At 34.6% G+C, this 24,743-nt stretch overlaps 1 protein-coding gene across 1 annotated transcript; it reads right to left on the bottom strand.

Annotated features, from left to right (window-relative positions):
• Window positions 1-23,375: 23,375 nt before the first annotated feature.
• On the bottom strand, window positions 23,376-24,743 carry LOC131182829 (uncharacterized). The gene has a single exon (XM_058152161.1). It carries the CDS (start codon window positions 24,741-24,743, stop codon window positions 23,376-23,378), a length of 1,368 nt encoding a protein of 455 aa, XP_058008144.1.

Below are 24,743 nucleotides of genomic sequence, written 5' to 3' on the forward strand. Positions count from 1 at the left end.
AATCATTTCCCTCATCTTCCTCAAGCTAGCCGAAACCCTCTCCCTCATCTCACCATTAGTGAAACCCCATTAAAGCTTGCTTCAAGCTTTTAAACACCCATTTGATCTTACCTTACCCCAAATTCACCCATAAAAACTTGTTTTAGTCACTTGAAAAGGAGATTGATCATCTAAGAAAGAAGAAAGGAGGAAAGAAACTAGAGAACAATTGAAGATTTGAAGCTTTAAGTTGAGGTTAGTATGCTAAACTTCTTATTTTTCCATTTAAATGCATATGTGATGGTTGAAATGAGCTTAGAATTAGTGAAATGAAATAAAAATATGGGGGAAGGACCATTGCTGAAATTCGGCCAGCTTGAAGAGGGGACATCAATTGTATGGTTTGATGTATTAGAATGAGTTTAAAAGCTTTAATTAGTTGAATGGTTAAGTTGAAATTCCTAAATGTGATTGAATGCAACTAAGTAGTGAGATTAGGGTTTGAATGTTAGGGTTTGTGAACCAAATTTTGGAGAAATGCATAAATGATGACTTTGACCAATTGTGAACTGAAAAATGGTCAATAATGACCAAAGGAGATGTGTTTGAATTGTTTAAAGTGAAACCAAATTCGGAGGGTGAATGGTCATGCTACTGGCAGCATGACCAAACCAACTTTGAAGGACCAAAACAAAAATTTTACAAGTCCAATTGATATGCCACCAATTGGGGATGAAAATAGACATAAAATAGCACAATTTTCATTAAGGAACCATGGCAAAAAACTGACCAAAACTTAGTGAACCAATTGACCAAAGTGAAATGAGAGCAGGCTGCCACTGCACAAACTGACCAAATGAACAGTAATTGTTCATTTGGTCATAACTCGAGCTAGGAAGGTCAAAATGACCTGAAATTTTACCAGTAATTAGATAAGACATAGATCTAAAACTTTCATGAAGAACACCACCCCAAATTATGCCATTAACCTAATCAAATGATTGAGCAAAGTTGAGTTACTGAACCTGCAAAACTGCAGATTTCCATTTGAACAGTAAAGTTCCAATGGCTATAACTCTCTCTAGAAAACTCCGATTTAGGCGATTCTTGAACCGATGGAAACCTAAGACATAGTAGAACATTTCGTATGAAGGAAATTAGACCAAATTTGTAACACCCCTATTTGTGTAGCCTGGTATATTTCACTGTTCCGGTGACCAGTGTCGATCCGGACAATTAAGGGGATTAGAACCATACTTAAGACAACTAGAGAAACCATAAACACTAATAATTAGTGGTTTCCAATTAGTTAAGTATAAATAAAAAAAACAGAACATAAGAAGTTAAACGAGCCGAGTTGACCTCCTCGGGAACGACTGCGAAGTCATTTTAAACTCAAATTTTGAACCGAAAAATGTGACGCTGCGGTCCTTAGGACCATTATAAACACAGTGGAAAAGAGAAAATCACGAAAAAGAACTGTTAAGCCAGTCAAATAATTAGGTCAGGGAGCCGGAAGAAATATGGAATTATTTGCAAACCGGGATGAATCGGCGAGGGGCAATTTGGTCAATTGACCCCGAGAGCTGACTCCTGACCTAACTGTCAAATAAAATCGGGGAAAAGAAAATTTTGGGATCGAGAATTAAATTAAAGAACTAATAGAAAAATAGAAAAAAAAGAGGAAAATAAAAAAGTAAAAAGGTGATGACATCATGCATTACCTCATGCATGATGTCATAAAAGAATTAATTAAATTATTTATTAAATGGGATTTTGTGGTCTTCCATCAACTAAAATAAATAAAGAAAAGAAATGAAAAAAAAAAATCAATTTTGGTCTTCTTTTTCCTATTGTGCCGCCCACCTTTCCCTCACCTCTCCATTGAAGAACTCCATTAAAGCTTGAGATAAGCTTTCTTCCAACTACTTCAATCCACTTTGACCTCAAAATAAACCATAAAAACTTGTTAGTTCAACTTGAGGAAGCTTTAGAAGAAGGAAAGAAAGGGAACAAGGGAGTGAAATTGAAGAATTGAAATTCAAGTGGAGGTAAGCAATTTACTTTGAAAATTTTAGTTTCTTATTTATGTGTTTAGCTCAAGTAACTTAGATATTAACTTAAAATTAAAAGAAAAAGATTGTGAGGGACCAAACTGAAATTTTGACCTGTTGAAGGGAGTATGAATTGCATGAATTTAATGAGTTTGAATGAGTTTAAAAGCTTTGATTAGTTGAATGGTTAAGGTTAAGTGCACTAGTTGTGATTAAATGCATGAGATGGATGAGTTAGGGTTTGAATGTTAGGGTTTGTGAACCAAAATTTGGAGAAATGCATAAATGATGACTTTGAACTATTGTGAGCTGAAAAATGGTCAATAATGACCAAAGGAGATGTGTGGGAATTGTTGGAATGGAAGGCAAATTCGTAGGGTAAATGGTCATGCTGCTGGCAGCATGACCAAACCAACTTTGAAGGACCAAAACAGAAATTTTACAGGTCCAATTGATATTCCACCAATTTGGGATGAAAATAGACATAAAATGGCACAATTTTCATCAAGGAACCATGCCCAAAAACTGACTAAAACTTAGTGAACCAATTGACCAAAGTGAAATGAGAGCAGGCTGCCACTGCATAAACTGACCAAATGAACAGTATTTGTTCATTTGGTCATAACTCGAGTTAGGCTGGTCAAAATGACCTGAAATTTTACCAGTAATTAGATAAGATATACATCTAAAACTTTCATGAAGAACACTAACCCAAATTATGCCATTAACCTAATCAAATTATTGGGCAAAGTTGAGTTACTAAACCTGCAAAACTGCAGATTTCCATTTGAACAGCAAAGTTCCAATGGTTATAACTCTCTCTAGAAAACTCCGATTTAGGCGATTCTTGAACCGATAGAAACCTAAGACATAGTATAACATTTAGTATGAAGGAAATTAGACCAAATTATGGACTTAACTTGATCAAATTACTGAACGAAGTTGGATCAAAAATCTGCCAGAACCAAAATAGCAGTATGAACAGTGCACGTGAACAGTAATTGTATTTTGGCTATAACTTGAGCTACAAAACTCCAATTGGGGTGATCCAAAAATGAGAATACACTTAAGACAATAAGGAACATTTTCTATGAAGGAAGGTTTGCCAAATTCTAACAGTAGATTGACCAATGGAATAGTGCAACTAAGAGCACCAAAACTAAAATTTGACAATTTTGCAAAAAGGACTTAAGCTTTGAGAAAATGACCAAAACCAACAAGTTTGGTGACCAAAATGTGGTATGTGGGTGAAGTTAGAGTTCCCATACCTATTAAGCCTTAAAAAGTCAACAATTTGACTTGAATAGTGTAATAAATAGTAACCCGAAACACAAAAACTTCGAGAACGTCGAAATTAGTACATTAAAGCTAGGTAAAAATGAAGTGAAATTTATTTTTGGATTTATGCTAAGTTATGTTACTGAAACACTGTGAAACTGTGTGTTTCAGCTGAAAAAGACTTAGAAATTCGAAGAGAATGAGTCAAGGCTTCAAGATGACTCAAGTCAGGTTTGTGCACAATAAGAATTGTTTAAATATTTTAATCTCAAAAATTTGACTTCTTTGATTAATTATGTACTGTGTTGCTATTTTATAATCGTAAATGTGACTTTGAAAATTGATCAAATTTCTCATAAATTATTTGTATAAATTGTTTTAAATTGATTTTATGTTCACATTTAGCATGACAGTATCACATTATTCCTCCTCCATTTATGGGGTTGAGATCGTTTATTTTCCTCCCTCTCTGGCTTGCCAGTTGAGGTTGTAGATCGGATGAGTACTCATTAGCTAGCTAGCCATCTCCCTCATTGATTTCAATTAATGGGGTTGAGATTGCTTTGTCGTGGTGTACAATGCGGCATTTATAGGAAATTTTGTGTCATGGCTTAAGTTGTGTATGACTTTGGCAACACTGTGTTTATGAAATTGTTTGACTAAACTGTGTTTAATAGATTATTTGACAAAATGATGTTATTATGAACTTTATTATTTGTGAAATGTGATTGAGAAATATTTAAATTGTGTTTGGCAATGAATGATTTATTTATTGCATTTTAAATTTTTATTGTGCACCACTGAGTATTTTTATACTCAGCGATAGCTTATTTTCTTTGTCATGCAGATAAGAGCAAGAGAAAGCAGAGTGAAATTGAGTTAAATCGAGAACTACCCTGACCATTTTGTACGGGTATTATTTTATACCCTTGTAGATAATCTTGATGTAAATATAAAAATGTTGTATGTATCAATGTAGTTGAGCAGTTGTAAATAAATTGTAATAATATTATTTTGGATTTTCTTCTATGAATTTAATATTTGTACATATGAATTTCCTGCTTTATGCTTTGTGAATGGAGATATTAAATATTTTGAGATGAGAAATCTTGAATTGTATTGTGAAATTATTTTGAAGTGTGTTGAACTGAGTTGATTAAGTTATTGAAGGTTGGGAGTTGTAAAATATTTTTGGAAGTGTTTTTTTAGGTAATTGAAGAACTATTTTCTCCAGTTTTCAAACGGAACTCTGTCAAAATTTTTATAAAATTTGCTGCAAAATTTAAAATAGACACAATTTTTACTAGTATTTAAGCTTTAAATAAATGGTTTTTAATTCTCACTAAAATGCTCACCACTTCCAAAATGTAAGAAAATCGTTTTAAAATTCCTTGTAGGGTACTTAATGGGTTATCGGTAGGCGAAGTTCGGTAGTTCATTAAGTATTCTACGGGATCATGTTATGCCTTACGGAGGGGTAAGGTGTGACATGTTTTAGTGGTATCAGAGCATGATTTTTCAATAAATTTTGACTACGTGTATGAACATTTTATTGATAAGTATAACTGCTCAAGTGTCTTTAATTGATACATATGACATATTTACATCATGAATATGCACTAATGGAGGTCAACCTCCCTGTGTTTGATCTCAGGAAGTAAAAAATTTGGGAAAACGAAATGGAAGGAGGAGATCATTCCGAAGAACAATCTGTTGAGGCTGAGGTTCAAGAGGAAGCCCCAAAGACTCGAACGTGAGTGGGTCGACCACTCCGGCTCTGCTCGGCCAAAGATTCCAGCTCAATTTGTACAATGAGATGGATGCATTCTTCCAGCAAATGGCGAAATGTGCCACCAAGCTCAAATGCCAAGATGCAGAGCATAACCACAGCCCTCAGCTCGGCAATATGAAAAGTTGATGAAATTTGGGGCCACCGAGTTTAAAGGCACTGTGGATCCACTGGAGGCAGAACAGTGGTTAGAAAGAATGGAACGAGTTTATAGAAAACTGCAGTGTACGGAAGAGATGAAGTTTGAGTATTCAGTATCTCTTCTCCAAGGGGATGCTTATGAATGGTGGAAGACCATTCCCCACAGCCTGGTTGAGCCGCTTGTGCTGACATGGACAGACTTCCTGAGGGAATTCAGGCAGAAATGGGTTCCTGATGCATATGTAGATAAGAAATTGCAAGAATTCCTGAGTTTGAAGCAAGGGGACCGAACCATAGCAGAGTATGAGAGAGACTTCTCAAGGCTAAGCCACTATGCTGGAAGCTTAGTCTCCACTCCCAGAGACAGATGCAAGAGGTTTGAGTCCGGGCTAAGGCCAAGTCTGAGGATGCAAGTTGTGGGTTTCAGACATCAGAATTTCGCTGAATTGATGTCACAAGCCTTGGAATTAGAAAGGATAGAATCAGAAGGGGCAGTGAAGAAGGGTTCACAAGAGAAAGAGAAGGCTGAAAAGACTACTGGACAAGCATCTGAAAGTGGTTCTGGCAAGAGGAAACAGTTTGGGGGATCTAGCTCCCGTAGAGCGAGGCGATTTTACGGCCAAAGACCACCTCGATGCAGTCGGTAGGCCAACAAGCTTCTCGAGGATCTCTATCGGTCCGGCAGTGTGAAACGTGTGGTAGAACTCATGGTGGGGTTTGTTTCAAGCTACTGGTGCATGTTTTAACTGTGGAGGAAGCGGACATTTCGCTAAGGATTGCACTAGTCCGTGTCGGTCTGGATCTTTTGCCACATCTGAAGAATCAACCCAAGTCTCTGCACCTAGAGGGTCACCGTCAGTTGCTAGAGGTAGAGGCAGAGGTAGGGGTCCTGGTAACACTCCTAGAAGTCAAAGCACTGTTAACCAGCCAGCACCCAGTGGTGCACCAATTAGAGTGTATACCATGCGTCAGAGGGAAGAGGCTGAAACATCAGATGTTGTAGCTGGTATTTTCTCCATCCTTGACCAAGATGTGTATGTGTTATTTGATCCTGGCTCCACACATTCGTATGTTAGTGCTAGTGTGATGTGTTCTACTGCTATTCCGTGTGTACCAATGGACTATGATGTGTTAGTAACTAGTCCATTAGGCTAGGAGGTCAGGGTAAATAGGCTATATAGAGATTGTTCTTTGGTGATCCAAGGACATACTTTTCTATCTGATTTAATTGAAATGCCCTTCAGAGATTATGACATTATCTTGGGCATGGATTGGTTAGCCAGGTATCATGCTATGATTGGCTGTAGACTAAAGACAGACACTTTTGGTCTCCCTCAGTATGGTGATGTAGTAATACATGGGGAGAGACATTTATTGCCTTCAAACATCATTTCAGCTGCACTGGCTAGAAAAATGATTAGAAAAGGGTGTGAGGCGTACTTGGCTCATGTGATAGACACCCAAGTGGGGAGTCCAGCACTGAGGGACATTCCTACTGTATGTGACTTTCCAAATGTATTTCCTGATGAATTGCCAGGATTACCTCCAGAAAGAGAAGTGCAGTTTGAAATTGATGTTATGCCTGGTGTGGACCCAATCTCCATAACACCATACAGAATGGCACCTGCATAACTAAAAGAATTGAAAGTACAATTGCAAGAGTTGCTTGATAAGGGCTTCATCCGCCCTAGTGTGTCACTTTGGGGAGCACCAGTATTATTTGTTAAGAAGAAAGATGGCACTCTCCGGTTATGCATTGACTATCGGCAGTTGAATAAAGTGACAATAAAGAACCGATACCCATTGCCCCGCATTGACGACTTATTTGATCAGTTGAGAGGTGCAGTTGCATTCTTCAAAATTGACCTGAGGTCAGGCTATTATCAGCTGAAAGTACAAGAGCAGAGTATTTCTAAAACTGCTTTCAGAACCCGTTATGGCCATTATGAGTTCTTGGTCATGCCATTCGGGTTAACTAATGCTCCAGCTGCTTTTATGGATCTGATGAACACTATCTTCAGACCATACCTCGACCAGTTTGTTGTGGTATTTATTGATGATATATTGGTCTATTCGAGGAATGCAGAAGAGCATGATAGACATCTGCGGATTGTACTGCAGACTTTGAGGGAGAAACAGCTATACGCCAAATTGTCGAAATGTGAATTTTGGATGAAGGAGATATCCTTTTTGGGGCACATAGTATCAGCAGAGGGTATTAAGGTAGATCCTAGCAAGATTGAAGCTGTCCTTAATTGGAAGCCACCCAGAAATGTCACGGAGATTCGCAGTTTTCTGGGGTTAGCTAGATATTACCGTCGATTTGTGAAGGGATTCTCCATGTTGGCATCTCCATTGACCAAGCTACTTAGAAAGGATGTGAAATTTCAGTGGATGGACAAATGCCAGCAAAGTTTTGATGAATTGAAAAGATGTTTGACTAAGGCTCCAGTCTTGACTTTACCTACACCGGGTAAAGAATATACAGTTTACAGCGATGCTTCTCACAACGGGTTAGGTTGTGTGTTGATGCAAGATCGAAATGTCATTGCCTATGCATTACGCCAGCTAAAACCGCATGAGAGGAATTATCCGATACATGATTTGGAGCTTGCAGCTATCGTATTTGCTCTTAAGATCTGGAGACATTATTTGTATGGGGAGAAGTGTTACATCTATACAGATCATAAGAGTTTGAAGTATTTGGGCACCCAGAAAGAGCTTAATTTGAAACAGAGGAGATGGTTAGAGTTGATAAAAGACTATGATTGTCTGATAGACTATCAGCCAGGGAAAGCTAATGTTGTGGCTGACGCCCTAAGTCGCAAAACTATGGCAAGTCTACAGGTTACTCCTTTGTCTTTGGTACATGAGTTGAGATTATTACATGCCAGTTTAGAGATTAATGATGAGGGGCAGACAGCAGTTGCATGGCATGTACAGCCAGTGTTAATTGATCAGATCAGAATGGTTGCTCAGAATGATGAAAAGTATCAGAAGCTGTTGGAGGAAGTTCGACAGGGCAAGAAACCAGAGTTCTCAATCAGAAATGATGGTTTACTGCTACACCAAGGCAGAATGTGTGTTCCTAATGATGTTGATTTGAGGCAGATCATTTTGAAGGAAGCACATGAGTCTCCTTTTGCTATGCACCCTGGTGGTACAAAAATGTATAGGGGGCTAAAGGAGCATTACTGGTGGATGGGTATGAAGAGAGATGTGGCAGAGTTTGTATCCAAATGCCTAACTTGTCAGCAAGTAAAGGCAGAGCATCAAGTGCCAACTGGGTTATTACATCCACTGTCAGTGCCATAATGGAAATGGGAAAGAATAACAATGGATTTTGTAATGGGACTTTCGAGGACACAGAAGAGTCACGATGCAGTGTGGGTCATTGTCGACAGACTGACTAAGTCTGCTTATTTTCTGCCAGTCCAAATGGACTACAGTTTGGACAGATTGGCCAGGTTGTACATTGACGAGATTGTGAGACTACATGGAGTGCCAGTATCCATTGTATCAGACAGAGATCCTAGGTTCACTTCTAGATTCTGGGGTAGTCTTCAGAGAGCCCTAGGGACTAGATTGAACTTCAGTACGGCATTCCACCCACAGATAGATGGCCAGTCTGAGAGGGTAATTCAGATCTTGAAGGACATGCTACGGGCTTGTGTGATTGAGTTTGAGGGTAGTTGGGATACACACTTGCCTTTGATTGAGTTTGCTTACAACAACAGCTACCAATCAAGCATTGGGATGCCTCCATATGAAGCTTTGTATGGCAGGAAATGTAGAACCCCGTTGTGTTGGGATGACGTGGGTGAAAGAAAAATGATTGGACCCGAAATTGTTCAATAGACTGAAGAGAAAATCAGGGTCATCAGAGGTCGACTTAAAGCTGCATCAGACCGTCAAAAGTCCTATGTTGATTTGAAAAGAAGGGATATTGAGTATACAGTGGGTGAGAAAGTGTTCCTCAAGGTTTCTCCTTAGAAGAAGATTATGAGATTCGGCAGGAAGGGGAAACTAAGTCCTCGTTTTATCGGGCCATATGAGGTATTGGAAAGAGTGGGTCCTTTGGCTTATCGTTTGGCACTACCTCCAGAGTTAGAGAAGATACATAACGTCTTCCATGTGTCGATGTTGAGGAGGTATCGATCAAACCCATCTCATGTACTACCAATAGAAGAAATAGAAATGAATCCAGACCTCACATATGAAGAAGAACCCATAAAGATTCTGGCTTATGAGGTGAAGCAGCTACGGAACAAGCAGATACCATTGGTAAAAGTGCTGTGGAACCATTATTCGGGCCAAGAAGCTACTTGGGAACGAGAGGAGGACATGAGGAGACAACACCCACAACTGTTCAGAGATTGATACTAGGTAAAAATTACGAGACGAAATTTATTTAAGGGGGGGAGAATTGTAACACCCCTATTTGTATAGCCTGGTATATCTCACTATTCCGGTGACCGGTGTCGGTCCGGACAATTAAGGGGATTAGAACCATACTTAAGACAACTAGAGAAACCATAAACACTAATAATTAGTGGTTTCCAATTAGTTAAGTATAAATAAGAAAAATAGAACATAAGAAGTTAAACGAGCCGAGAGTCAAGGCGATGGGTGACCTCCTCGGGAATGACTGCGAAGTCATTTTAAACTCAAATTTCGAACCGTAAAATGTGACGCTGCGATCCTTAGGACCATTATAAACACAGTGGAAAAGAGAAAATCACGAAAAAGAACTGTTAAGCCAGTCAAATAATTAGGTCAGAGAGCCGAAAGAAATATGGAATTATTTGCAAACCGGGATGAATCGGCGAGGGGCAATTTGGTCAATTGACCCCGAGAGCTGACTCCTGACCTAACTGTCAAATAAAATCGGGGAAAAGAAAATTTCGGGATCGAGAATTAAATTAAAGAACTAATAGAAAAATAGAAAAAAAAAGAGGAAAATGAAAAAGTAAAAAGGTAATGACATCATGCATTACCTCATCCATGATGTCATAAAAGAATTAATTAAATTATTTATTAAATGGGAATTTGTGGTCTTCCATCAACTAAAATAAATAAAGAAAAGAAATGAAAAAAAAAAATCAATTTTGGTCTTCTTTTTCCTATTGTGCCGCCCACCTTTCCCTCACCTCTCCATTGAAGAACTCCATTAAAGCTTGAGTTAAGCTTTCTTCCAACTACTTCAATCCACTTTGACCTCAAAATAAACCATAAAAACTTGTTAGTTCAACTTGAGAAAGCTTTAGAAGAAGGAAAGAAAGGGAATAAGGGAGTGAAATTGAAGAATTGAAATTCAAGTGGAGGTAAGCAATTTACTTTGAAAATTTTAGTTTCTTATTTATGTGTTTAGCTCAAGTAACTTAGATATTAACTTAAAATTAAAAGAAAAAGATTGTGAGGGACCAAACTGAAATTTTGACCTGTTGAAGGGAGTATGAATTGCATGAATTTAATGAGTTTGAATGAGTTTAAAAGCTTTGATTAGTTGAATGGTTAAGGTTAAGTGCACTAGTTGTGATTAAATGCATGAGATGGATGAGTTAGGGTTTGAATGTTAGGGTTTGTGAATCAAAATTTGGAGAAATGCATAAATGATGACTTTGACCTATTGTGAGCTGAAAAATGGTCAATAATGACCAAAGGAGATGTGTGGGAATTGTTGGAACGGAAGGCAAATTCGTAGGGTAAATGGTCATGCTGCTGGCAGCATGACCAAACTAACTTTGAAGGACCAAAACGGAAATTTTACAGGTCCAATTGATATTCCACCAATTGGGGATGAAAATAGACATAAAATGGCACAATTTTCATTAAGGAACCATGCCCAAAAACTGACTAAAACTTAGTGAACCAATTGACCAAAGTGAAATGAGAGCAGACCGCCACTGCATAAACTGACCAAATGAACAGTATTTGTTCATTTGGTAATAACTCGAGTTAGGCAGGTCAAAATGACCTAAAATTTTACCAGTAATTAGATAAGATATAGATCTAAAACTTTCATGAAGAACACTAACCCAAATTATGCCATTAACATAATCAAATTATTGGGCAAAGTTGAGTTACTGAACCTGCAAAACTGCAGATTTCCATTTGAACAGTAAAGTTCCAATGGTTATAACTCTCTCTAGAAAACTCCGATTTAGGCGATTCTTGAACCGTTGGAAACCTAAGATATAGTATAACATTTCGTATGAAGGAAATTAGACCAAATTATGGACTTAACTTGATCAAATTACTGAACGAAGTTGGATAAAAAATCTGCCAGAACCAAAATAGCAGTATGAATAGTGCACATGAACAGTAATTGTGTTTTGGTTATAACTTGAGCTACAAAACTCCAATTGGGGTGATCCAAAAATGAGAATACACTTAAGACAATAAGGAACATTTTCTATGAAGGAAGGTTTTCCAAATTCTAACAGTAGATTGACTAATGGAATAGTGCAACTAAGAGCACCAAAACTAAAATTTGACAATTTTGCAAAAAGGACTTAAGCTTTGAGAAAATGACCAAAACCAACAAGTTTGGTGACCAAAATGTGGTATGTGAGTGAAGTTGGAGTTCCCATACCTATTAAGCCTTAAAAAGTCAACAATTTAACTTGAATAGTATAATGAATAGTAACCCGAAACACAAAAACTTTGAGAACGTCGAAATTAGTACATTAAAGCTAGGTAAAAATGAAGTGAAATTTATTTTTGGATTTATGCTAAGTTATAGTACTGAAACACTGTGAAACTGTGTGTTTCAGCTGAAAAAGACTTGGAAATTCGAAGAGACTGAGTCAAGGCTTCAAGGCGACTCAAGTCAGGTTTGTGCACAATAAGAATTGTTTAAATATTTTAATCTCAAAAATTTGACTTCTTTGATTAATTATGTACTGTGTTGCCATTTTATAATCGTAAATGTGACTTTGAAAATTGATCAAATTTCTCATAAATTGTTTGTATAAATTGTTTTGAATTGATTTTATGTTCACACTTAGCATGACAGTATAACATTATTCCTCCTCTATTTATGGGGTTGAGATCGTTTATTTTCCTCCCTCTCTGGCTTGCCAGTTGAGGTTGTAGATCGGATGAGTACTCATTAGCTAGCTAGCCACCTCCCTCATTGATTTCAATTAATGGGGTTGAGATTGCTTTGTCATAGTGTACAACGCGGCATTGATCGGAAATTTTGTGTCATGGCTTAAGTTGTGTATGACTTTGGCAACACTGTGTTTATGAAATTGTTCGACTAAACTGTGTTTAATAGATTATTTGACAAAATGATGTTATTATGAACTTTAATATTTGTGAAATGTGATTGAGAAACATTTAAATTGTGTTTGGCAATGAATGATTTATTTATTGCATTTTAAATTTTTATTGTGCACCACTGAGTATTTTTATACTCGTGATAGCTTATTTTCTTTATCATGAGATAAGAGCAAGGAGAAAGCAGCAGAGTGAGTTACTGTTAAATCGAGAACTACCCTGACCATTTTGTACGGGTATTATTTTATACCCTTGTAGATAATCTTGATGTAAATATAAAAATGTTGTATGTATCAATGTAGTTGAGCAGTTGTAAATAAATTTTAATAATATTATTTTGGATTTTCTTCTGTAAATTTAATATTTGTACATATGAATTTCCTGCTTTATGCTTTGTGAATGGAGATATTAAATATTTTGAGATGAGAAATCTTAAATTGTATTGTGAAATTATTTTGAAGTGTGTTGAACTGAGTTGATTGAATTATTGAAGGTTGGGAGTTGTGAAATATTTTTGGAAGTGTTTTTTTAGGTAATTGAAGAACTGTTTTCTCCAGTTTTCAAACGGAACTCTGTCAAAATTTTTATAAAATTTGCGAAAAAATTTAAAATGGACACAATTTTTACTAGTATTTAAGCTTTGAATAAATGGTTTTTAATTCTCACTAAAATGCTCACCACTTCCAAAATGTAAGAAAATCGTTTTAAAATCCCTTGTAGGGTACTTAATGGGTTATCGGTAGGCGAAGTTCGGTAGTTCATTAAGTATTCTACGAGATCATGTTATGCCTTACGGAGGGGTAAGGTGTGACAAAATTATGGACTTAACTTGATCAAATTATTGATTGAAGTTGAATCAAAAATCTGCCAGAACCTAAATTGCAGCATGAACAGTGCACGTGAACAGTAATTATATTTTGGCTATAACTTGAGCTACAAAACTCCAATTGGGGTGATCCAAAAATGAGAATACACTTAAGACAATAAGGAACATTTTCTATGAAGGAAGTTTTGCCAAATTCCAACAGTAAAAGGGCCAATGGAACAGTGCAACTTGGAGCACCAAAACTGAAAATTTGACAATTTGGCCAAAAGGATTTAAGCTTTGAGAAAATGACCAAAACCAACAAATTTAATGACCAAAATATGATATGTGGGTGAAGTTGGAGTTCCCATACCTATTAAGCCTTAGAAAGTCAACTATTTGACTTGAATAGTGTAGTAAATAGTAACCCGAAACACAAAAATTTCGAGAACGTCGAATTTAACATGTTAGAACTAGGTAAATGTGAAGCTAAATTTATTTTGGATTTGTGTTAAGTTCTAATACTGAAACATTGTAAAATTGTGTGTTTCAGTTGAAAAGAATATCGGGAAGGAACCTGAGGAACCGAGTCGAGGCTAAGGGACGACTCGCTTGAGGTTTGTGCACAACATCTCCATGCTTTAAAATTCATTGATAAAGTGAACGAAATATGTATTTTACTTGTGATTTGGAATTGTTGAAAGTTTATTTGTGACATTATTTATGATGTTTTGATTTAAACTGTGAAAGTTATTGTGTATATTTGAAATAGCAATGTTTAGCAAATTGTTAAGATAAGTTTTGAAACCACAGTGTCATGACCATATATTTGAACACCTCACTAGCACGACTAGTGGGGGTAATTAGTTTCGAATTTTGATTCCTTCTGGAGAAGTGTTGAGGTGTGCAAGAGAAGAGGATGTGAATGGATATCCATATATTTGAGCTAGCTAGCCTTGTGATATGATTTCTCTTTAGCCTCTGGCTATTGAGATTCTATTTGTTTCGAATGGCATGATTTAACTGTGGGTTTTATGAAATGTGTTTTGATACTTCAAAATGAACGTGGTTTGCATTAAAATCTCATAATTCATGTTTTGTGTTTAATGCTCATGTTTAGTCAAATTTTTGAATAAATGTGATTTTGTTTTTGCATAAAGATTATTTTAGTATGTTGTGCACCACTGAGTCCTAGTACTCTGATAGCTTTATTCTATCGCCGTCTGAGACAGAGACTAGAGGAGCAGCAGACTGAGCTGCTAAAGATTGAGGATCATTTAGCCTAAAGTCTTCGGGTATAATTTATACCCTAACTGTAAATATTTCTTTTGATGTATATATTGCACATAAATGTATGGACATGTAAAAATGGGTCTTGAGCAGTTTGTATAAAATTTGTATAAAGTTGTAATATATATTGTAGTTTGAAATTCTCTTAATGTAAATTTTGTAATGATCTATTCAAATTGTTTTGTTTCTAATGAAATATGAATGGAACTATTTTATTTAATTTGAATGAAATGGATTGTTAGTATTTTGATGATCATTGGATACTGGATTTGAAATTGAAAGTTGATAAATGTGTTGAGAACTTGATTGAGATTGCGTATGAAATTGAAGCAGTTGTTGAGAAAATTTTTAGAAGTGCTTTTTACAGGTATTTGAAGAACTGTTTTCTCAAAATACAGAGAGAACTCTGTCAAAATTTTTATAAAATTTGCGAAAAAATAAAATGGGCTAAAATTTCCAACTAGCTTTCAACTTAATTACTTGTTTAAAATACTTATTAGAAATGCTCACCACTTATCAAAAATAAGAAAATTGTTTTAAAATCCCTTGTAGGGTACTTAATGAGTTATCGGTAGGTGAAGTTCGGTAGTTCATTAGGTATTCTACGGGATCATGTTATGCCTTACAGAGGGGTAAGGTGTAACATTATACATCCACCATGTGGATCATTCACATATTTTATAGTTTTCATTAATGCATCAACTAGATGGTCACATGTGCGTTTACTATCATCTTGCAATTTGACATTTGAAAGATTGCTTGCACAAATAATTTGCTTGTGAATAAATTTTCTTGATTATCCAATTAAGACAATTTGTCTTGATAATGTTGGTAACTTTACATCTTAGACTTTTAATGATTATTGCATGCCGATTTGAATAGTTGTTGAACATCCCATAGCTTATGTTTACACACAAAATGGTCTAGCAGAATCATTTATTAAATGACCAAAATTGATTACAAGGTCATTACTTATAAGAAAAAAATTCCTTGTTTCTATTTTTAGGACATTATTTTGCATGCAACAACATTTATATTTATCAGGCCAACATCTTATCATAAGTTCTCCCCTTTACAATTGGTTTTGGGTCATGAACCAAAGATTTTCCATCTAAGAATTTTTTAATACGCAGCATATTATTCTAATTGCTCCACTACAATGCACTAAGATGGGTCCTCAAAGGAATTTGGGAATACATATCGGGTATTCGTCTCTATCTATAATTAAATATTTTGAACCTTTGACAGGAGATTTATTTACGGCCAGATTTGTCAACTGCCACTTTGATGAATCAATTTTCTCGACATTAGGGAGAGAAAATAAGTAGCTGGTCAAGCAAGTTACTTGGCAAGAATTATCATTATCACATTTTGATCCTTATACCAGACAATGTGAACTAAAAGTTCAAAAAATAATTCATTTAAAAAATATTGCCAATCAATTGCCAGATACATTTACTGACCCAAAAGATAATAACTAAATCTCATATACCAGCTGCCAATGCTCCTATCAGAATTGAAGTCCCTGAAAGACAAACTGCACTAACTACCTGTGTTAATGAGTTTACAGCATGCATGAAACATAGTAGATTTATCGGTTCCAAGGATAAAACTCCTCAAAAATGAAAAGGAGCAAAATTTCATAATGGTCAAACTCTAACAGTGCAAATTTCAACAGAGAAAAACTCCAAAAGAGAACCTAGACATGAATGAATTTTCAGAAGAAATTTAGGTACTTAAAGGTAATGAAAAATGAAGAGATCTTGATAAATTATGTCATGTCAGGATAAAGATGGAACAGATATGGAAGAAACATCAACAATCTTTTTTTCATATAATGTAGAGCTCAATATTGTGAAAATAATAAGGATCATAAACCTAAGTCTGTAGAAGAATGCAGACATAGAAATGATTGACCAAAATGGAATAACGCAATCAAGGTAAAATTAAATTTACTTAAAAAACGTAAAGTTTTTGGACATATAGTCCGGATACCAGAAGATGTCCAGCCAGTGGGATGCAAATGGATTTGTGCGAAAATGAAATGAGAAAATTGAAATCGCAGATATAAAGCATGACTTGTTGCACTGGAATTGATTATAAGGATACATATTTCTCTGTGACGGATGCAATTACGTTTCGATATTTGCTTAGTCTGACTATTCATCAAAACCTTGAAATGTATTTAATAAATGTAGTAACTGCCTATTTATACGGCTCATTTGACAAAGATATCTGTATCAAAAACCCTAAAGGATCCAAGTTGCCTGAAGCACAAAAATAAATTTCTCGAGAACTTTATTCAATTAAATTATATAGAGCTCTATATGAATTAAAGCAATTTGGACGTATGTTGTATAATCGCCTTAGTGAATATTTGTTGAAAAAATGTTATAAAATGATATTATATGTCCATGCATTTTCATAAAAAGATTGGAATCTGAATTTGTCATTGTTGCAGTTTATGTTGATGATTTAAAAATTATTAGAACAACTGAAGAGCTTTCAAAAGCTATAGAATTTTGAAAAAAAAAAAATAGGGGATTAAAGACCCTGGGAAGATAAAGTTTTATTTCAGCCTGCAGATCAAGCATTGCAAAAAATGGCATCTTTTTCATTAATCAACTTACAACACCAAGGTACTAAAATAATTTTACACGGATAAAGCCTATCTTTTGAGTTCACCAATAGTTGTGAGTTCACTTGATAAGAAAAAAGATCATTTTCGACTTTGAGAAAATGATGAGGAACTCCTTGGTCCTGAAGTATCATATCTTAATATAATAAGTGCATTAATGTATCTTACTAGTCATATTCGAATTTATATAGCTTTTTCTGTAAATTTATTAGCAAGATATAGCTCTGCTCCAAACCAAAGACATTGAAATGGAGTTAAGCATATATTTCAATATCAAAGTACAATGGATATGGGTTTATGTTACGCTTACATTTCACAATCAGATTTGATTAGTTATGCAGATGCAAGTTATTTATGTGATCCCTGTAATGGTAGATCCCACAGGCTATATATTTACATGTGGAGGTACAACTATTTCATGGTATTCTATAAAACAAACTATAGCTACTACTTCTTCTAACCATGTAGAAATTTTAGCAATTCATGAAACAAGTTGAGAATATGTTTCACTACAAGAAAATTAATATTTAACGAGAGAAAAATTCATCATTAAAAGTTAAAAAGTGGTCGTTAATAATAATTAACAACCACAAAAGTTGGTCGTTAAGTCATCGTTATAGGCTCCATCGTTAAAAAGTTTAACGAGGACTTTATATAACTCGTCGTTGATAATAATAACGATGACACAATAAGCGATCGTTAAAATTATAGTATTAACGACTATTTTAGCCGTCGTGAATGTTATTAACGACGGAGAAAATGGTCATCAAATTTAAATTAAAAGATCGTTATTTTACAATGTAACGGCCTCTAAAAACTATTAACGATGAAAAAATTAGTCGTTAAAAAATATTAACAACAGCAAATAATGCTCGTTAATGGTTATTAACAATTAAAAAAAATGTCGTTAAAAAGGATTAACGAGAGCAAATGATGATCGTTAAAAACTACTAACGATAGTAAAAACTAGTCGTTGAAAATAATTGAGGATGAACATTAAAAATTAATAACAACGATGCAAAATGGTCGTTAAAAATGATTAACAACTATAAAAATAATTGTAAAAACATATTAACAATAACAAAAAAAGGTGATTAACAATCAATATGAATACAAAAATCATCATTAATGATGATGATTTAATTGTGTTAACTTTTAAAACTCTAAAAAATTTAATAAGCAATTAATAATAATAAATAATATGCTTCATAAGTAAAAAAACATTCATACATCAATATGAAAAATGTCATAACCGTCTCAAATGTCGGTTTAATATTAATTATTTACACTTAATTTGTTTATGTCAATAAGGAAACTATAAATACGTGAAGGCTGCAATAAAATTCAACAATATCTTCCAAGTTACTTTTGAACACCTTCACCCAAAAAAGTTACTTCAATGCTTTCACTATTTGCCTAATCACATCTGCACCAAAATATAAAAATATAATTAGATTGCAACAACTATGAAATCCACTAATAGCTTGAAATGAGTTTCACATTTAACTTAAAATTTGTTAATATTTTATTTCTAAATAGTTTAAGTATAAACATCAAATAAAAAATTTGACAAAATTCCATTTGTATTTTGAACATTTTCAAAATTTCAAATAAATAATTCAAATTTACAACTTGCATAAAACATAAATTCAAAAATATTCATCAACTTCCAATCCAATTTCCGTGCTCTTTAATTAAATTATATGCATTTATCTTCAATAAATATATAATAGTGAATATTATATTTCCATTTATAAATGTACAACTTAAAATATGACCTATATTAAAAACAATATAAAGAATATAGTAGATGAAAAAGAAGATAATTTACCTTATCACAATCATGTAGATTGATCTGTAGATAGCGGAGTTCTAGATGGAGCATTAGAGTATTGGCTCAATAATAAGTCCTCCAGGTGTTTCATCCTAGTTTCTACTTGCACAAACGATCCTTAAGCAATCGATTCTCCTCTTGAAGGCCAACATTGGAACGAGATTTCTTAACTTCTTTTGCCTTTATTCCACCCCCATAACCAATAACTTGATCACGATGTCGTGTTTCAAAACATTGTTCTACTACTTCCATATGAGACAAAGAAGGGTTGGATTGGATGACATCACGTATTTGATCCTATAATAATTATGATTAATCAATGACGCAAATATAATAATTTATAAAAAGAAACAGATTTGCAATAAAAGTAATATAACATACATATTTCTCTTGAATATTAGAGTCAACCAAATTTGCAACCTTCTTATGAGTTTCAAAGAATATAGTTTCAATATCTGGTGGATTGCCATCCTTGCCTCCCTTTACAAAATACAATATTGTTACACAATAGCATAATATATTTAATCTCCAAAATGCAAAAACATGAAAAAATTTCACTAATATTACCAAATCATAGATAATTTGTCTGTAAGGTTTGCTACCAGTACGATGAAGCATAGTTAAATTTTTCCTATTTTCAGAGTTTCGAACACTTGTTTCCTACATTAAAAAAAGTATTTAAAAACAATATGTTAACCCTTTTAAAAAATAATAAAACTGAAGATAAAAATACTTATATTTAATTTACATAATTTTTAATATTAGTAAAATAAAATGTCATACCTTAAATTTTCTAGTGCAAAAATGGTTCTTAACTAACCACTCCCAATCTTCTTGATGCATCCCTTGAGGAACATTTTTCAACATCTCCGAAAAGAACCACAAGGCTTTATATTGTGGCTTCAAATCCCCTCTCCAATTATTCCACAAACGATTCATATGCTCTAAAGTCTTTTCTCGATATAGCTCAATGTCAAAATTTCTAAATTTCTCCTATAAAAAAAAAGAATGAATAAATAAATGCAAATTAAATTAATCTAATGTTTTATTAAAAGTAAAGGTACCTTGACTGAATCCCACATATGATCTTTTGCATCTTCTCCAATTTGCTTCCATGAGTGCACTCTTATTGGACAAATGTTTGGGTCACGCACTATTTTGCCCAAATGTCTTGACCATTCTGCATGATTTTCTCCAACAACTCGATTATTATAAAAAACCACATCCAGTTTCTCTCCATCCTTAAGTGCTGCAATCTTTTTACCCTTATTCATTCCTCTTGTTTTTCTCTTTTTTTGTATAGTGGAAATACCTAAATAAAAAAGTCTCTAGAACTTCATTAATAATATAGAAATAATGCATCAACAATAAATATAAATTATTAATAATACATATGACAATAATTATTTGAACCTTCTTGTGTTTCTTCCTGAGCTGGATTGTTATTACTTTGATGTTGCCTTGTTGTATTACATTGCATAGTATCAAAATCTATCAATATTAAAAATAAAAAGTAAATTATTAATGTAAACTAAATTCATAACGCTGAATGAAATAGAAAAATAGGAGTTGAACCTTCATGCACTTGTTCAGGTATTTGTTCTTGTATTCCACCATCTTCCCTATGATCAACATCTTGAACAAGAGAGATGTCATTATGTGGCTCTAACGAACAACGTGCAATTGATGCAGTTTGACTTTGTGTAGATGTCATAGGTAAAAATGATCTTGATCGATGTCCATGTCCCCTTGCCCTTCTTAATGCACCCGGTGGTATAAATGAACTCTTCACTATATTTGTCCTAGGTCCTTTCCTTTTTTGTGACCCCATTTCTAGCGTCATTTACCTGGAATATTAGCACATCAAATATATGTGAATTTTTTTTCAAACCAACAAAATATATCATGACATAAATAAATATGGGAACAACATAAATAAAATATGGAAAAAAGACAAAATGAAATGTAAACTACATTGAATAACTAAATTACACATAAACATCCAAAACAAATTATGTATATATTATAGAGTTTATTTTGAAAAGAAACATTATACAGTAGCATTCAAACAATAATAATTAAATAAACTTCAAGATCCATGTTTTCTTTTCTTCTGTGTTGAAGATATATCAATTATTTGTGGCTCTATATCCATCCTCTTCCAACTAATTTGGTCATTTGCATCAATCGTAGTTGTTTCTCCGATTCAAGATTGATAGATTCATCACTTGATATGCTTCACGAATTAATTCAAATCAACGGGATCAACGTCTTCTTCTAATGGGATGTCATAGGAATCTCGAGGATGTGCCTTTATCACACAATGCCAGCCTTTGTGAATATTGTCTGGAACATAAAAGACTTGTGATGCTTGGTTAGCTAAAATGAAAGGTTCATTTGTTTTCAAAGTTCGTTTACAGTTAACACTAACCCCCCCATATTCATCAATCTTAACCCCCCTCACTCGATCATAAACATCCCACCAATTACAACGAAATAACACCACACGTCTTCCTCCAAGATATTGCAATTGAATAATCTCAGTTAAGACACCGTAGTAATCTATGTTGTTAACTTCATCACCAATATCTCCAATTACAACAACTCCACTATTTTGTGTCCTCAAACCTTGGTCATGATATTCAGTATGAAACCTATATCCATTGACAATATAACCATAAAAAGATGTCACATATCGAGCAGGACCGCGTGATAATGAGAGTAGGGCTCCCATCATTGGACTTGAGTCATTTTTATGCAACCATGCAACCTATAAAAAAAATTTGTTTGAAAAAGTGAAAAATCATTTCCTAATGGTTACAGACAATTGAAATAATTAATTACTCAAAATACATACAAAACTTAAAGTGTACTTACTTTCGTCTTAAACCATCTAACAAAATTTTTATTCCATTGACCTTCTGACATACCTACTAAATTGGTTGCTGGCAATTGTGAATACTCTCTAAGGGGCAAAAAAAAAAAAAAAAGGAGGATTATAGGCGATTGTGATAAATTAAAAAAAAAAAAAAGAGTAAATACAATATGAATAAACAAAAAAAATATCATACTCGATGTATGGTTGGACTTCATCACAATTCTTTAATACATAAATATGAGCTTGCTCCCACTCCTGTGTATCATGATCACGAGTTTTACTAGCACCTAATCCTCATCCTACTTTGGAGAAAATTGATAAGCCTCCTTTATTTTTATTACTGCCACCATCATAGTTGCGCTCCATTCGATTGAACTTTGTCTCAATGCCATGTAAGTACCTTGAGCAAAGAGTCATGCACTCATTTGCAATGTATGCCTCTGCAATTGAACCCTCTACACAAGCTCTATTACGAATACATGACTTAAATGAATATAATGCTCGTTCTATTGGGTACATCCAACGATATTGTACTGGTCCACCAATTTTAGCTTCATTAGCCAAATGCATGGGCAAATGCACCATAATGTCAAAGAATGAAGGTGGAAAGATCATTTCTAGCTTGCAAAGAGTTATAGGAATTTGCTTTTCTAATTGCTCCAATACATCTACCTTTAATGACTTTGCTCCTAAATGAGTGAAGAACAATGATAGCTCAACAAGTGGTTCATATACTACTTTTGGAAGTAAACCACGTATTGCAAGAGGAAGTATATGTAATAGAAGAACATGACAATCATGACTCTTTAATCCTGAGATTTTACTCTCTTTCATGTTTACACAAAGAGAAATATTGGATGAAAATCCATCTGGAACTTCTAACTGCTTCAAGAATTGGTAAAGCCTATATTTTTCTTTAGTAGATAAACTGTACAATGCTGGAGGTATCACAACTTTATTCCCTATTTGTCTGGGTGTAACTCTGGCCTTATATTTAATGCTTGCAAGTCAAGGCGAGTTTTGATGCTATCTTTAGTTTTTCCCTTTATGTTCATGATTGTCCCTAGTATATTATCGCATATATTCTTTTCAATGTGCATGACATCTAAGTTGTGGCGTAGTAATAAGGTCCTCCAATATGGAAGGTCAAAGAATATACTCTTTTTATTCCAATTGTCCCCCCTGCCATCATGTGAGATTGCTTTCTTCATATGAGGAGCCTTAGTTAATATGACCCCTTCAAGATTTTTCACTTGATCAAGTATATCATCTCCTGAAAGTGGCTTGGGTGGTAACCCTCGCTCCCTTGTGCCATCAAAAGATTTGTTATCATTTCTCCATTTGTGATTAAGAGGAAGATATCGTCGATGACCCATATAACATTGCTTGCCTCCATTGGCCAACCTCATCCAACAGGTGTCCTTATTACAACAAGGACAAGCCAACTTTCCTTAGTACTCCAACTGATAGGTTCCCATATGCAGGAAATCATTGATAGTCCATAGTAAACCGCATGTAACTTGAAATTACATTGTGCATATGCATCAAATGTATCAATGCCAGTTTCCCATAACTCTCTTAGTTCTTCTACTAAAGGTTGAAGATAGATATCAATTGCATCTCCGGGACCCTCAGGACCTGGAATAAGCATTGATAAAATAAAATTTGATTGTTTCATGCACATCCAAGGTGGCAAATTGTATGGAATGAGTAAAACTGGCCAAACACTATATGGCATTTTTGAATTGGCAAAAGGTTGAAATCCATCACTAGCAAGGCCTAGTCTCACATTGCGAGAGTCTGAGGCAAAATTTGGATGTAGTTTGTCAAAAGAAATCCATGCCATTGAATCAGCAAGATGTCTCATCACTCCATCATCTACCCTCTTATCTTTATGCCATCTCATCAAAGACGCTGTCTTTGTGGACATAAACAATCTTTGAAGTCTTGGCTTTAGTGGAAAGTAACGCAAAATTTTTTTTGGTATTCTCTTCCCATTGGTTTTAACCTTGTCTTCCCCATTATATTTATCAGTCTTCCATCTAGAATAGCCACAAATCTTACAAAAATTTAGCCTCTCATCCTCTTTCCAATATAATATGCAATTATTTACACATGCATCAATTTTTTTGTATGAGAGACCAAGATCTTGAATTACTTTCTTTGCATCATAATACGATTGTGGCAAATTAGATCCTTGAGGTAATAATTCATCTTTCAATAATTGCAACAACATAGTAAATGACTCATTACTCCATCGACCAAAGCTCTTGATATGGAGCAATTTGACTAAGCAAGATAACTTTGAGCTCTTAGAACCTTGGTATAATGGTTGCTCAAAATCTCTTAGTAACCTATAGAATTTATTTGCTTCCTCATTCGGTTCCTCTTTATGAATATCACAAGCGAAGATATCCGTATCCATATCATTTGTATCTTGACCACAAAACTCTGGATACAAATCCCTTAAAATGTCATGCATCTCATTGCTAGGCTCATCTTCACTTTGTTGAACACTTTCTAAATTAGATTCAGATTCACCTACCCTTTCTCCATGGTGATACCAAAATGTATAATTACGTATTATTCCATACACCTTGAGGTGTGTCCCTACCACTTCTCGTGTGGCGGAATACGTGTTACTACACTTGACACATGGACAACGTATTTCCCCACGCCTCCCAGTTTTCTTAAAAGCATAGTCTAAAAATTCCTCAACCCCACGCAAATATACATCATTAAGACGATCACTCCATCCTTTGCTAGGAGCCAT

Source organism: Hevea brasiliensis, chromosome 9, assembly GCF_030052815.1.
Source record: "Hevea brasiliensis isolate MT/VB/25A 57/8 chromosome 9, ASM3005281v1, whole genome shotgun sequence".
Lineage (NCBI taxonomy): Eukaryota > Viridiplantae > Streptophyta > Magnoliopsida > Malpighiales > Euphorbiaceae > Hevea > Hevea brasiliensis.